Source organism: Chanos chanos, chromosome 9 (genome assembly GCF_902362185.1).
Source record: "Chanos chanos chromosome 9, fChaCha1.1, whole genome shotgun sequence".
Lineage (NCBI taxonomy): Eukaryota > Metazoa > Chordata > Actinopteri > Gonorynchiformes > Chanidae > Chanos > Chanos chanos.
In genome coordinates this window covers 5888159-5901337 of record NC_044503.1, presented here as the reverse complement: position 1 = coordinate 5901337, position 13179 = coordinate 5888159, and the positions used below count along the sequence as shown (strand labels likewise).

The window sequence follows — 13179 nt, the reverse complement described above, 5'->3', positions numbered from 1 at the left end:
TATACTGTGAAACTTCATTTTTATATGTCCACTCAATATGAACCTTATCAGTTCCATTTTCTAAATGCGAAAATTCATGAAAAAATACCACTTTACCAGTGTAAACAACAGCAACAACAACAATAATAATAGTCTACTTGCTATAGGGTTAAACAAGTTTACTACTCTTATTTAATCACTTTCAAGTTTAGGTGTCACTGTTTTGCCGTTGGTCTGTGGTTCTTGTAACAGATGATCTCCATCTAACCTTATTTCTATAGCGAGCGGACAAGGCCAGTGTGGAACACCACCGGTCATTGAATCAGGAAAAGTGATAAGCACTGTGAAAAAGCAATATGAGGAGGGCAACAGAGTGGAATATCAATGCCAGGCAAAATATACAATCTCTCGAAATCACCACATGACCTGTCGTCGTGGTCAATGGACAGGAAAAGTCAAATGCCTCAGTAAGTACTGGTGTCCTTTTACCGTCGATTTTTTTTTTCCTCTTGGTTACAAGAACTTCATTGTAAATTGCATTAGGAAGAGTACAACCGTTTCTTTAGCTGTTAGATGCTTTGCATTTCATGAAGAATCATTAAAAAAATAACAAACTATAGCTCATTTCCATTGAGTTGGGCTGAAATCTTAAGTCACCTGTGATTTGTAAGAGGAGTGTTATTCATCCTCTGGTCTAAGCTGTGAGATATGGTTTGAATGGTCAGTGTGGGACACTGTGAGAATGCTGAGAAAGTAAAAGAATACCTTACTTTAAGTAACTAATATGTCTGGACTTCAGCAGAGAGGCTTCACATGAAACTTAATTGCATTTATTACAATTATTTAATTGTTTGCAAGTTCTCATCATTCACATCTCTATCCAGTATTATAGATTTCATAGGTTTATGCTGAAGATTAGATCAGATTGTCATATGTTGTCATATATCACATTGTCTTATGTTTACATGTGTTACCTACTGGGGTAATCAATCACATGTATGACGTATGCTATCTCACTCCTCAACATACATGCAGACACACAGACACGTGCACACACATACACACAGACACACACAGACACACAGACACACACACAGACACTGAAGTGACTGAAGATTGGAAACCTTTGTTTCAGAACCCTGTCTAGTCACAGCTGCAGCAATGGATAAGAAGAATATACGTTTTAGATACAGTAACAAGAAAAAATTGTATGCACCACATTTGGATCACATCACCTTTGTATGCAAGCCAGGAAAAAAGCCTCACACAGAAAGTCCTGGTTTTCGACAGCAGTGTAAAGATGGTGTCATGACTTTGCCTTCCTGTGTCTAATTCTTGCCACTCTGAAGGTTCTTGGCTGGAAATAAATGCTGAATGTTGAGTAAACAGAACCAGAAATATGAAACTACTCAATTTGTGTCCTAATTCTAAAAAGCTAAAGATTATCTGATGATGTTTTAGATCCTTTTTTCTTCTGGATTCCTGTTCATCATTGTGCGCTTGTCATATAACAACATCAACCTTTTAACAAGAGATTTTTTGATATGCATATAATGGATGTCATTCATTATACATAAACTTAAGCCATTTGTCCTCTGATTAACACTGAGTTAATTTTACAGTTACTATTCACATACATCAAATGAATATAAATGTTGTTTACCTATGTCTTTTGCTCTCCTGTGTATTACTTATGAGTGTCAGCTAAAACTCTGACCTTAACTCAACCAAATATGATGCTCCTCTTCCACATTTGAATAAAGCTAATTTTTGAAGCATGTTATCATCATGACTGGCGTCCAACATGTTCTTTGCTGCTCTAGCAACACAATATCACCATTTTGAAATATTTGGCTTCTTATCAAAATGAGTGGTGAGTGACACTATGCATATATTTCATAATATCATTTAATCTAAAACCATAGATGAAGAGTCAGCAAGTGTGAGGTTTAAGCAGGAAAATTAAGAAACAATATTGTGAAACTGACTGACATGTTCCCATGCCTAAACATGAGTTGAAGTTGAGGTGTAGTAAAGTCTAGTTAATCTAAAGTCTAGTTTTTAAGCTAAAGGTTTGAAGCAGTTTTTAGTTAGGATTGTGACATGACTTCACTGGTTTATACACCTGCAGTAGCTGTTCTACTTATTTCTTCTCAGCTACTTGCTTGGAAACAACAAAATGCTCTTTACTTCATTTAGCACAGCAGTTTTCACAGTTCAGTGGTGATTCAGTTGGCAAAAACATTACTTACAGATATACAGGGTTGTAATGGTGACCATGGTGACTGCGATGACCAAATTGAGTTTGCTGTAATACCAATCAGAAATGAGAGGAGTTTGTTGCAATGTTGCTGCAATGTATTAACAATAAATTGTGATTTAGTTGTGATACACTGTGGTGAGAACTGAGTGTTCCAGCCACCCAAGCATTCATGTCACCTTCATCTTTAAATCACCTGATCTAGAACCCTGCGCACCACTGCCCCCTAATGGTAAAATATGACATTAGAAATTTAAGATATGTAAATTAGAAGACACGTTCAGTATTTTGTTGTGCAACAATTTGCTATGTTTGTAAAAATCCTCTGTCAACAGATGAATGTGAAATGTGTTACTTTCTTGTTGTCCTATAAATGTTTTGACTTTTTGTTTTTGGCAGTCTAAGCTACTGTCAGTACTTGTGATGACTACTTATGATGACACTTACTCTTGTGACGACCACATTGACAGGTATATAACCATGATTCAGGTTTATGTGAAGTTTTTACTGAGAAGCAAGGTGAAAGAAGGGCATTTCATCAGTGTTTGGGGAATATTTGTGCAAAGAGAAAAGGGGGCAACTACAATTTTGAGGTTTGGGAAATGTACAGTTCAAGGAGAAATAATTAATAAATAATGATGAGCGGTTCTCTCACGTCCCCTTATGGGGGTATGGGATAGCGCCAAAACTTTGAATTGGTCAAACACTTTCCGGTGTCTCAGTGACCTACGAAGCTGCGGATGTCATCGGTCACATGGGGATGGCAATTTTTGATTGATTTGTTTTATGTTCTTTTCTCAGCAGCAGCTCTAGTCCTGGCCTATTTGATTAATCGGATTATTTTAATAAAACATTTGGTTTATTTTGAAAACGCGCTCCGTCTTGTCGGTCTCGGGTTCGATTCCTGGCCGGGCGGCCGGGGTCCTTTCTGTGTGGAGTTTGCACGTTCTCACCGTGTCTGCGTGGGTTTTCTACGGGAGCTCCGGTTTCCTCCCACAGTCCAAAGACATGCAGGTTAGGTGAATTGGAGTCACTAAATTGCCCCTAGGTGTGAGTGTGTTTGTCTGTGTGTCTACCCTGCGATGGACTGGCGACCTTTCCAGGGTATTTCCTAGCCTTTCACCCTATGAGTGCTGGGATGGGGAAAGAGTGAAATATCAATGCCAGACATTATACACAATCTCTTGAAATCCCTACATAACCTGCAGTGATGGCCAATGGACAGGAACAATAAGATGCATGAGTAAGTTCTGCTGCTCGTGTACTTTAACCTCATAGTTTTTACAATAAATATCTGTTGTCTAATATACAAATGCGTTCTTATTTTTTTCTGAGAAAATGATGGAGGGACTTCATTGATTCAGATGTAGCAGTGAAATTCAGATTGCTTTGGAGAACAGAGCTACATATAAAAGTATTTGTTTTAACATCTGAATGTAGCATCTTGAATTAAGCAACTTGATTCAGAGACTTCAGGAGTAGGGACATACCGTCACTCACGCAAATTTTCCTCTTCTGTCATTACTATAAAAGACATTTTATCCATAGAAACATATGTCTATTGAGCTGAAAACACTCTGTTTCAGAGCCCTGTACAGTCACAACTGAGGAAATGGATCAGAATAATATGAAACTGATATGAAACTGATAATATGAAATGTGATTTTATCTCTTTCAAATGCAATTGGTGGAAATCTCTCCAGACAGACAATCCTGGCCTCTGACAGCAGTGTATTGACGGTGTTATTCCTTTTCCCCTGTTGTTCCTTACTTTTGGCCTTTCTTACATTGATTTAGATGAGTGTTTTTAAAGAAACGGAGTGAAGAATCTAAATCTTACCCAAAAGCATATGATTTGTTTGCTCCATGTTGAAATAACTTTACAATCATGTGCATCCCTTGTGACATATGTTGTCTGTGTTATTTGTCCAAGCACAGAAACAACATCAGTAATGCGATCAGCAAAATTAGCCCAGGACCTGCCCTAAACCCCACGGAAGTTTCCCTGATCAATTCTGACCTTCACTCATTCTACAGTTAAACAGATGAATGTCCTGGGAGGAGCCTCTTATCCCAGGATCTTCATTATCTTATCCTGCTTCACAGAGTGCTCCCAGAGGTAGCAAATGCCAATGTGTCCCAAAACCTCTTGCAGAACATATATATACTGAAGGGGATGTACTGCAGTATACCTTTATGCCTGGCCTCATATCTCGGAAGCAATCCCTTGCACCTGGGCATAAAATGGGCCAAATTTCACCATGGGAGATGCTGTGTGGTTCAAATAATGTCACCACTGTTAAACACTTTCAAACTGCTTTGCCATTGTTGTTACATTGTTGTCTTTTGTAACAGATTAGCTATCTGCCTCTTTTTACAGTGGGAAAACAAGACCATTGTGCACCACCACCAGCTGTTGACTGAGCAGACGTCGACAACACTGTGAAAATGTCGCAAGAGGAAGGGAACAGAGTGAAATATCAGTGCCAGCAATTCTATCAAATCTCTTCAAATCACTACACGTGTGATGACTTCGACATTTCAGCAACCTGTTTTCAAATGTTAATGAAACTGATAGTTGTCTTTTTCTATTTTACTTTTCTTTTCTTTTTTTTTTTGCTGTATTGTATTTTATTTTAATTAAGCATTGTTAACGCTGTAAGTGATGAGTAAATGCAAATTGCCTATGCTGGGGGCTGCCTACAAGTTGGAGTCATTTTAAACAGTAGAAGTTGAGAAACTCTCACATTACTAATCACCAGGCAGAGCCAATGAGCGCTAGCTGTCCAAATTGGGGTTAACCCGATTGTTAGTTTAACATCTGCACCTGTTTCTTATTTTCTTAGTTTCCTGAATGTAAAAGAGTTCTCTGTTTATCTGTTTTCTGTGCTGTACGTTATTGTATGTCTTGGTTAAAGTCTAGTTTTGTTTTTCCAGTTGATACCTTGTTACCTCAAGCCTTGGAACTTGTTTCAGTTGCAAAAATCTGAGAAAGGGGAGGGCAAGTGATCGGAGAGTAAAAGCATCATAGGCTCTATGACTCTTCCACTCAGTTCTCACTCATTCACTTTCAAAGCCGCTTACCCTAATTAGGGTCGCGGGACTTGTTGGGGCCTATCCCAGCCTTCATCGGGCGTAAGGCGGGGAAAAACCTGGACAGGTCGCCAGTCCATCGCAGCGCAGACACACAGACAAACGTTCAAATATCAAAATTCAAATGGCAAATCTCAATAACGCATTCATTACACGTTTGGTCGAACTTTGTACACTATTAACCTGTGAAAGAGAAGACAATGGATGGGACATGCATCTTGAAAATGTAGATCTTGAAGATAATTATTTCCTGCCCCACACCGCCCCCTGCTGTTAGAGAATAACTTGGCAGACATGCTCTACCAGAACACATTTCAGTGTACAAACGAGAAAAGAACTCATATTTCAGCTCATATATCTGGTATTAATAAGTCCTGTCTTCTTGCCTACTATTTCCTTACCATAACTGAGGTTCTTCTTTCCACAGTTGCCTTAGCTTTGTTCACTTGGAATCCCAGGCCTGGTATTCTGTGAAGCTGCTGTTTTGCACTGTGTATTGCTCTAAAAAAAGAAAGAAAGAAAAAAAAAAGACTTACAAATAAAACTGGACAAAAATGTAAATATTAATGTAATTTAACACTCTAAATCTCGGCATGAGTGAAATAACTTTTACTATTTACTCTTCTGAATAGAAGAAACTTATTGAACGAGCAATAATAGCTCCCTTAAAGACTCATGTTCTTTGCTAATCCAGCCATGGCTGGCACCGTGGCTGTATTTCACTCCATCAGATAACTGTACAGTTGAAGCAGGAACGCAAGGGATAAAAAAACGATTCCACTCAAAAGAATATGTGCTTTATAAAGAAATTAAAATTCTTCATATGGGTGGTACGTAAGGGAATAGTTAATGTTTTTGTTAGTTTGAGTTCAGAATGCCCTGCGATGGACTGGCAACCTGTCCAGGCTGTTTACCCGCCTTTACCCGCCTATGAACGCTGGGATAGGCTCCAGCACCCCCTCGCGACCCTGATTAGGATAAGCAGCTTAGATGGTGAGTGAGTGAGTTTGAGATTGTTACAGGATTTGTTTAATTTGTGTTACAGTGAAACAGAGACATTCAATCAAAAGTTTATAACTGCTTTGAAATGGGTTGATCATTGAGCTGGTCAGTTGTTGACTTTGAAGAATGTTGCTCTCAGAGCAATAAGTGGACTTTGAGGAGGAGACTGTTGATTTAGGCGGCAGAATAAATGCGATACCGGAGGAGAACATTTGACAGTTTGAACAGTTTGTGTAGATCAATCTGACTTTTGCTTCGCCAGCTACATGTTTTGAATCATGAAATCAAATCTATTCGTTGTTTTTCTCTATGTTTGTGTGAGTGTGGATCGTTCATCTACAGACAATGGTAAGGGCTTTTTATATTTTCTTATTCTGTGAGTCTTAAGAACAATCTCATATTTTCATATTTCATTGTTGAACTGTCAGTTCATCACATTGAATTCAATTTTACAGAGGATAGGAGCATATTACACAGCAGAACACATTTAGATATATATGTATATGCATTTTATCTATTTATTCTGTCTTAAATATATGTTCACTTAAATTTATATTATCCCAAGTGTGACCTTCTTAATCATCATGTCTGACACATCATTAACTTTGGCTACCAATGTCTGAAGAAATATGAAGCATGCTTACCATAAAGATAAATATGTTTGTGAAAGGAAAGATAATTCATACACACCTCTTTAAATGAAGAAGATTTGTTTTGAATCTCTGAAGAATATGTTTGCAATATGTTGAGCAGGTGCAGAGATCTTAAAACATAGTTTATGGTGTGTTTATGAGTACATATGGATTCCATCTATATACAGTGATCCATCAATAAATATGTATTTACATTTAGTACTCTCCCCCTTTGTTTAGCATACAGGAAGTGTAAAACTTACCATATTACACAACAAAAAACGTATAATTATTTGTTTCTAGTGGCTGAGCTCGAGAGCAATATCTTTTTGCAACCTGGACAGAGTGTAAGAGTGACCTGTTCTCAAGGCTCCATGATTGTTGAAAATGGACAGAATTCAAAAAAAGTTCTCTGTCAGACCAATGGTGAGTGACAGCAGGACCTGATGTCTGAAAGAATCTGTTGTGTTAGAGAGTCAGTGACTCTACACAGCGAGCTCTAATGGATACCAAAATGTGATTTACTGTACTTTGATTGCAAGTCAACTTGCGAGATGCTAGATAGCCCACAGGAAATCCATTGTACTGAGGATGGCAAATGGAGTGACAGAATTCATGAATGCATAGGTCAATATTTTTTTAAGTTGTTTACAGCAACAAGCTGCGTATATCACTGTCATTACTTGGAAAACTTTGTTGATTCCATTCATTACTCTCAGAAATAAAATGCCCGCCTGTGGAAATACAGAACGGGCGCATTGTAAACGAGCAGCCCGAATATAAGGAGGATGAGCAGTTGAGATACGAGTGTAATAAGGGATTCCAGGCCAAACCTGGAGGACAGCCCCAGTGCACAAGACATGGCTGGAGTATAACGCCAGAATGTGAAGGTAAAAGCCTCAACACGGATATAATGCACTCTTGTGAAACCTAATTTTTTACAGACAGACTGTACTGTCGCCGTATTTGAATTGCTATAGTAATAATATTGATATGATATGATTATGATATTGAATGATTTTAGTTTTAAATGAGTAGCCTATGCTTTGGTAAACCATGTGGCATTCTCAGTAAAATGAATTATGATGATTATAATAATCGTATTGACCAAAACCTCTCACGAGTAATTTGACTTTGTCAACTTATCATGGACACAGTTTCCCCCTGTGGCATACATAGTTTTTTCAGGGGAATTGTAAAATACATACACAAGAGAACCAAGTGTCAAAAAAGTTTTAGATGTATGATATAGATTTCTGTGTCATATAAATGTTTGTATTCAAAACATCATGGCTTTTTTACTGAAATCTTTTTTCCTTTAACACAGAGATTGTTTGTAGAGTAGAGTCTCGTCCAACCAATGCTGTGATAAAACCTGAGGGTCAAACTGTATTCAGACCTGGACAGAGTGTGGAAATAACATGTAGTGAAGGGTACTGGCTGTTTTGGACCAAAGACACTTCACACAAAGTTTTGTGTAAAAGTGACGGCCAATGGGAGCGCTCGCTGATTTGTGAAGGTACAGTTGAGTTGAGGAGAGCAAGACACAAACAGAGATGATCAAAAGATGTCCAAACTGACAACTCCAGATAATTTATGTTCAGCACAGCCTATTCATTTCATGATTTCTACAAATGTCTGCAGAAACTTTGTCATTTACAGTAAAATCAGTGATGAGGAGTAAATTCTTTGAACTGTCTGATCTGAATTTGAAGTGTGCTGCAGCTCTAATAATAAAATTAATGTATTTGCAGAAATAACTTGTGAATATCCAAGGGATGATCATCTGTATGATTATTGGTCCCGCTTCCCCCGGACTGGAAGACTAGGGCGAACTAGCGATTACAGTTGTCAATCAGGGTATTATAAAGCAGCAGAGAAGGCTAAATGCACAGAGAATGGCTGGCAACCCAAACCTCTGTGTCTTGGTGAGCTCATATGTTCTATAACACAGAATGTTTATTAAATATAACTACATCAGTGGTAACCTGTTTGATATTTGGATAGCACTATCACCCAGCACATCGTCTTTTCTTTTCCAGCAAGTGTATGTGAAGAACCAGATCTTCCCCATGCCAATATTATAAGAAAAAGTGTTTCAAGACAGACACATTACACACATGGAGAATGGATTGAGTATGAGTGTGAGACTGGATATGAGCCTAAAGGACGTATTACCATCCACTGTCTGCAAAGAGACGCAGGCTCAGCGCCTCAATGGAGTGGGATACGTCAGTGCCAGGGCAGTGGTAGGTTTCACCAAGTTAATACCTGGCAGTGATACTCCACAGGCTTTTTTGCTCAATTAATCTAGAGATTAATCAATTAATCTAGTGGACAGTAAGGGGAGAAGTTAAAAAAAAAATGGAGAAATTTTAAAACTATTCAATGATTTCTTTCCATCTAATGCTGTGATGCCCCTGGATTCATGATTGATGGTTGATTGACTGATCATATTATATTTTTATGTGTGTGTGTGTGATCTGCTGTCCAATAAAACTGTCAGCAGTTTACTGACTTTGGTTACTGTTGAATTGTTATTCCACTCAAAGCCATTACTGTTGTTCCTCTCAAATCCATGGCTGCTATTCTTTGATGTTTTTCATTCCCACTGCCCTGCTGAAAGCCTTTTTCCATCCCCATCCCACTGAGAAACTCTAGATTTCAGAGGGGAATAATTATGTTCCTCAAAACAGTGATCCTAGGACAAGAGCATCTCAAATCACTGAATTTCAGACATCATTTGGTTAGGTACAAAGGCAATGTCTCATTCCTTTACTCCCAGTAAACTTGGAGGCAAACTGAATCTCTCATGCAAACAATCAAGTGAAGGTTTGAGGGCAGTGGAGGAGATTATTTGCTTAGTAAATGGAAGGTGGAATTACATATATCCCACTTATCACGATGAAGACATGCCTCTTGTGGTTGAATCTAAAAGTGCATTTCTTACAAATAAAAGTGATGATTTAATCATTAAGACATTGAAACATTGAAACAAATGAATGAAGACCCATGATTTTTTCAATAATTAGAGACAAGTTGCAACTAGTTATTATTGTTTAATCATTTTCAAGTTTAGGTGTCTAATTGATGAATAAATGACGTCTAATTATATTAATCATAACTCTTTTGCCATTGGTCTTTGGTCCTTGTAACAGACAATCTCCTTGTAACCTTATTTCTAAAGAGAGCGGGCAAGACCAGTGTGGGCCACCACCAACCATTGACTCAGCAGAGGTGATAAGCATTGTGAAAAAGCAATATGAGGAGGGCAACAGAGTGGAATATCAATGCCAGGCAAAATATAAAATCTCTCTAAATCGCCACATGACCTGTCGTCGTGGTCAATGGACAGGAGAAGTCAAATGCCTCAGTAAGTACTGGTGTCCTTTTACAATCGATTTTTTTTTCTCTAGGTTACAAGAACATTATTGTAAATTGCATTAAAGGAGCATAATGGCCTCTTTAGCTATTATAGACAGTTTTAGATGGCCTCTTTACCTTTCATGAAGAGTCACTTAAATAATAACAAATCATAGCTCTTGGGTTGGGCTGAAAACTTCAGGTGTTTGTGTTTTGTAAGAGGAGTGTTATTCGTCCTCTGGTCTAAGCTGTGAGATATGGTTTGAATGGTCAGTGTGGGACACTGTGAGAATGCTGAGAAAGTAAAAGAATACCTTACACTGAGTGACTAATATGTCTGGACTTCAGCAGAGAGGCTTCACATGAAGCTTAATTGTGTTTATTTATTTACTAAATCGTCTAAGAGTGCTTACCATTTAATAGGTTTATGCTGAAGATAAAATCAGATATATTATCTAATCTTTACATGAATTCTCTATTTGGGTAATCCATTACATCTATTACCTATACTATTTCACTCCTCAGCTTACATGGACACACGCACACACACACACAGATACTGAAGTGACTGAAGATTGGAAATCTCTGTTTCAGAACCCTGTACAATCACAACTGCAGAAATGGATAAGAACAATATAGAGTTCAGATATGGAGAGGAGAACAAAGTGTATGCGCCACATTTGGATTACATCACCTTTCAATGCAAGGGGCGGGAACATCAGCGTCATCCACAAAGTCCTGATTTTAGATCACAGTGCTTCGATGGTGTCATGACTTTGCCTTTCTGTGTCTAATTCTTGCCACTCTGCAGGTTCTTGGCCAGAAATAAATGCTGAATGTTGAGTAAACAGAACTTGAACTATGAAACTACTCAATTTGTACTCTAATTCTGAAAAACTAAAGACTGTCTGATTATGTTTTAGATCAGTTTTCTCTGGATTCCTGTTCATCATTATATGCTTTTCATATATCAATGTCAAACTCTTAACAATAGATTTTCTGATATGCAGATAACAGATGTCATTCATTATACATAAACTTAAGCCACTTGTCTTCTGATTAACACTGAGCTAATTTTACAGTTACTATTCACATAGATCAAATGAAAGTAAATGTTGTTTAGTTATGTGTGTTGCGCTCATATTTCTTATGCGGGTCAGCGAAAAATCTGACTCTTACTCAGTGAAATATGATGCTCCTCTGCTACATATTTGAATAAAAGTCTTTTTTGAAGCACGTTATCCTCATTTCTGGTGTCCGACATGTTTTGTGCATACATGTTACATAAACCATGAACTTAAAACGTTGTAAACTGAAAATAAATAAATAAATAAAAAATTAAAAAATGACCTTGCAACTGCATCTACCTTTTTATTTGAAATGATCTTTTGCGAATGAGCAGCATGTGGTTTGTTTCGCACTGAAACTTTTTTCTAACATTCTGAAGAGGTGCTAATTTACACTGAAGTGGAAGTAGGAAGGGTAAGAGGACCAACATGTGAAACAGCATCCAATCCCATTGTAAAAACTGCCCCACACACCACAATGTCCAAATCCCTGGGAATGTTAACTTTTCTAATGCAGTTATTCCATGTATTCGTGTATGCCCCCCCCCCCCCCCCCCCCAAGCATCATGGGAACACACAAAAATGAATAAATCCATTCTTTACAAATTGTTCTTTACCCCTAACCTTCTCCTTACCCACTCCAAAACCCTCAACAACTATGAAAAGGTAACATTGGGTACATTTTTAAAACCACACAGGACCTTCTTTTCAGCTGATGCTCTAATATCCTTGCGTTCATGATGGAACCATTGATTCACCTTATTCATATATAAAAGTGTGTGTGCTGTGGCTGCTTGGATCACAGTAGTGGTGATCTAAATCTAATTTTATTTGGAAGGAACAGTCAAACAGTCAGGAAATGCTTCATGTTATGTAAGCTCAGACACACTGATGTCACTATATCTACACTATATTTCCAAATTAGTTCTTGTATATTATGCACTAAAATGTTTATTCACGTCTCTCAGATGGTGTTAAGTTAGCTTAGATCATATTTTACGGCAATGTCTGTTTTTCTGCCAGAACTGAATTCACTTTAATACCAGGATACATCAAGCAAATGTTAATATTTAATAAGGTAAAGCACAAGACAAAAGCTAGACCACTGTGTGATAATGACAAAATCAAACCATTTTAAATATAGAACACTTTTCAGTGTTACATGCTGGTCTTATTCAGAAAACATAACTAATGTTCATGGTTTTCCTTTCGGGTTTTATTAAAAAAAAAAAAAAAAAAAGAGTGGAATTTCAATGAATCTTAAATCAGTTAAAGTCAAGGACTAGAGAAAAACACTGAAGCGATTGTTGTTTTGAATCATTTAATGTCAGTTTATGCTACTCAAGCTCTCATAACAAACTGACCATCAGAGGTGAAGAGATTGTTGGATTCTAATTTTTAATCGCAGCATTTCCACACACAGTAGCTGACTTTATGAAGGTATTTTACAAAGGAAGGGAACACACTAGCACACAGAGCATTGTAAACGGTAAAAATGCAAATAAAATTCCGTACTTATATACAACTGAGTGATCAAAAAAGCTATACAAATATATATACACACAAAAACATGAGATCACACTTGGCTGCTTCTTTTCCTCCAAACATTTTAAGGCACAATAGCAAGAGCAGTGGTTAACATCCTGATAGCACGCAGAGGGTCCACAATATCTTTCATCTTATCTTTTCGAAGAAGTCTGGTGCAAACCTAGAGGCAGAAAAGGAATGTTTATTATTGATACAGTGGTACAAGCGTAAAAGAAATATTAAAAAGAAAACTTTG

General features: G+C 37.6%; 1 protein-coding gene across 1 annotated transcript; it reads left to right on the top strand.

The window, feature by feature from the left end:
• The first annotated feature begins 6519 nt into the window (after positions 1 to 6519).
• LOC115820618 (complement factor H-related protein 2) lies at positions 6520 to 11576 on the top strand. Its single transcript, XM_030784247.1, has 8 exons — positions 6520 to 6682; positions 7270 to 7392; positions 7686 to 7856; positions 8294 to 8485; positions 8721 to 8894; positions 9009 to 9215; positions 10154 to 10339; positions 10924 to 11576. Exons 1-8 carry the CDS (start codon positions 6613 to 6615, stop codon positions 11121 to 11123), a joined length of 1323 nt encoding a protein of 440 aa, XP_030640107.1. The 5' UTR covers positions 6520 to 6612; the 3' UTR covers positions 11124 to 11576.
• Positions 11577 to 13179: the final 1603 nt, after the last annotated feature.

Bases quoted from the DNA above. Each gene is read 5' to 3' on its own strand.
- LOC115820618 (XM_030784247.1), top strand. From the start codon at position 6,613: ATGAAATCAAATCTATTCGTTGTTTTTCTCTATGTTTGTGTGAGTGTG. The intron at 7,393-7,685 runs GTGAGTGACAGC...CATTACTCTCAG, and splicing joins AGTTCTCTGTCAGACCAATG to AAATAAAATGCCCGCCTGTG. The intron at 7,857-8,293 runs GTAAAAGCCTCA...CCTTTAACACAG, and splicing joins TATAACGCCAGAATGTGAAG to AGATTGTTTGTAGAGTAGAG.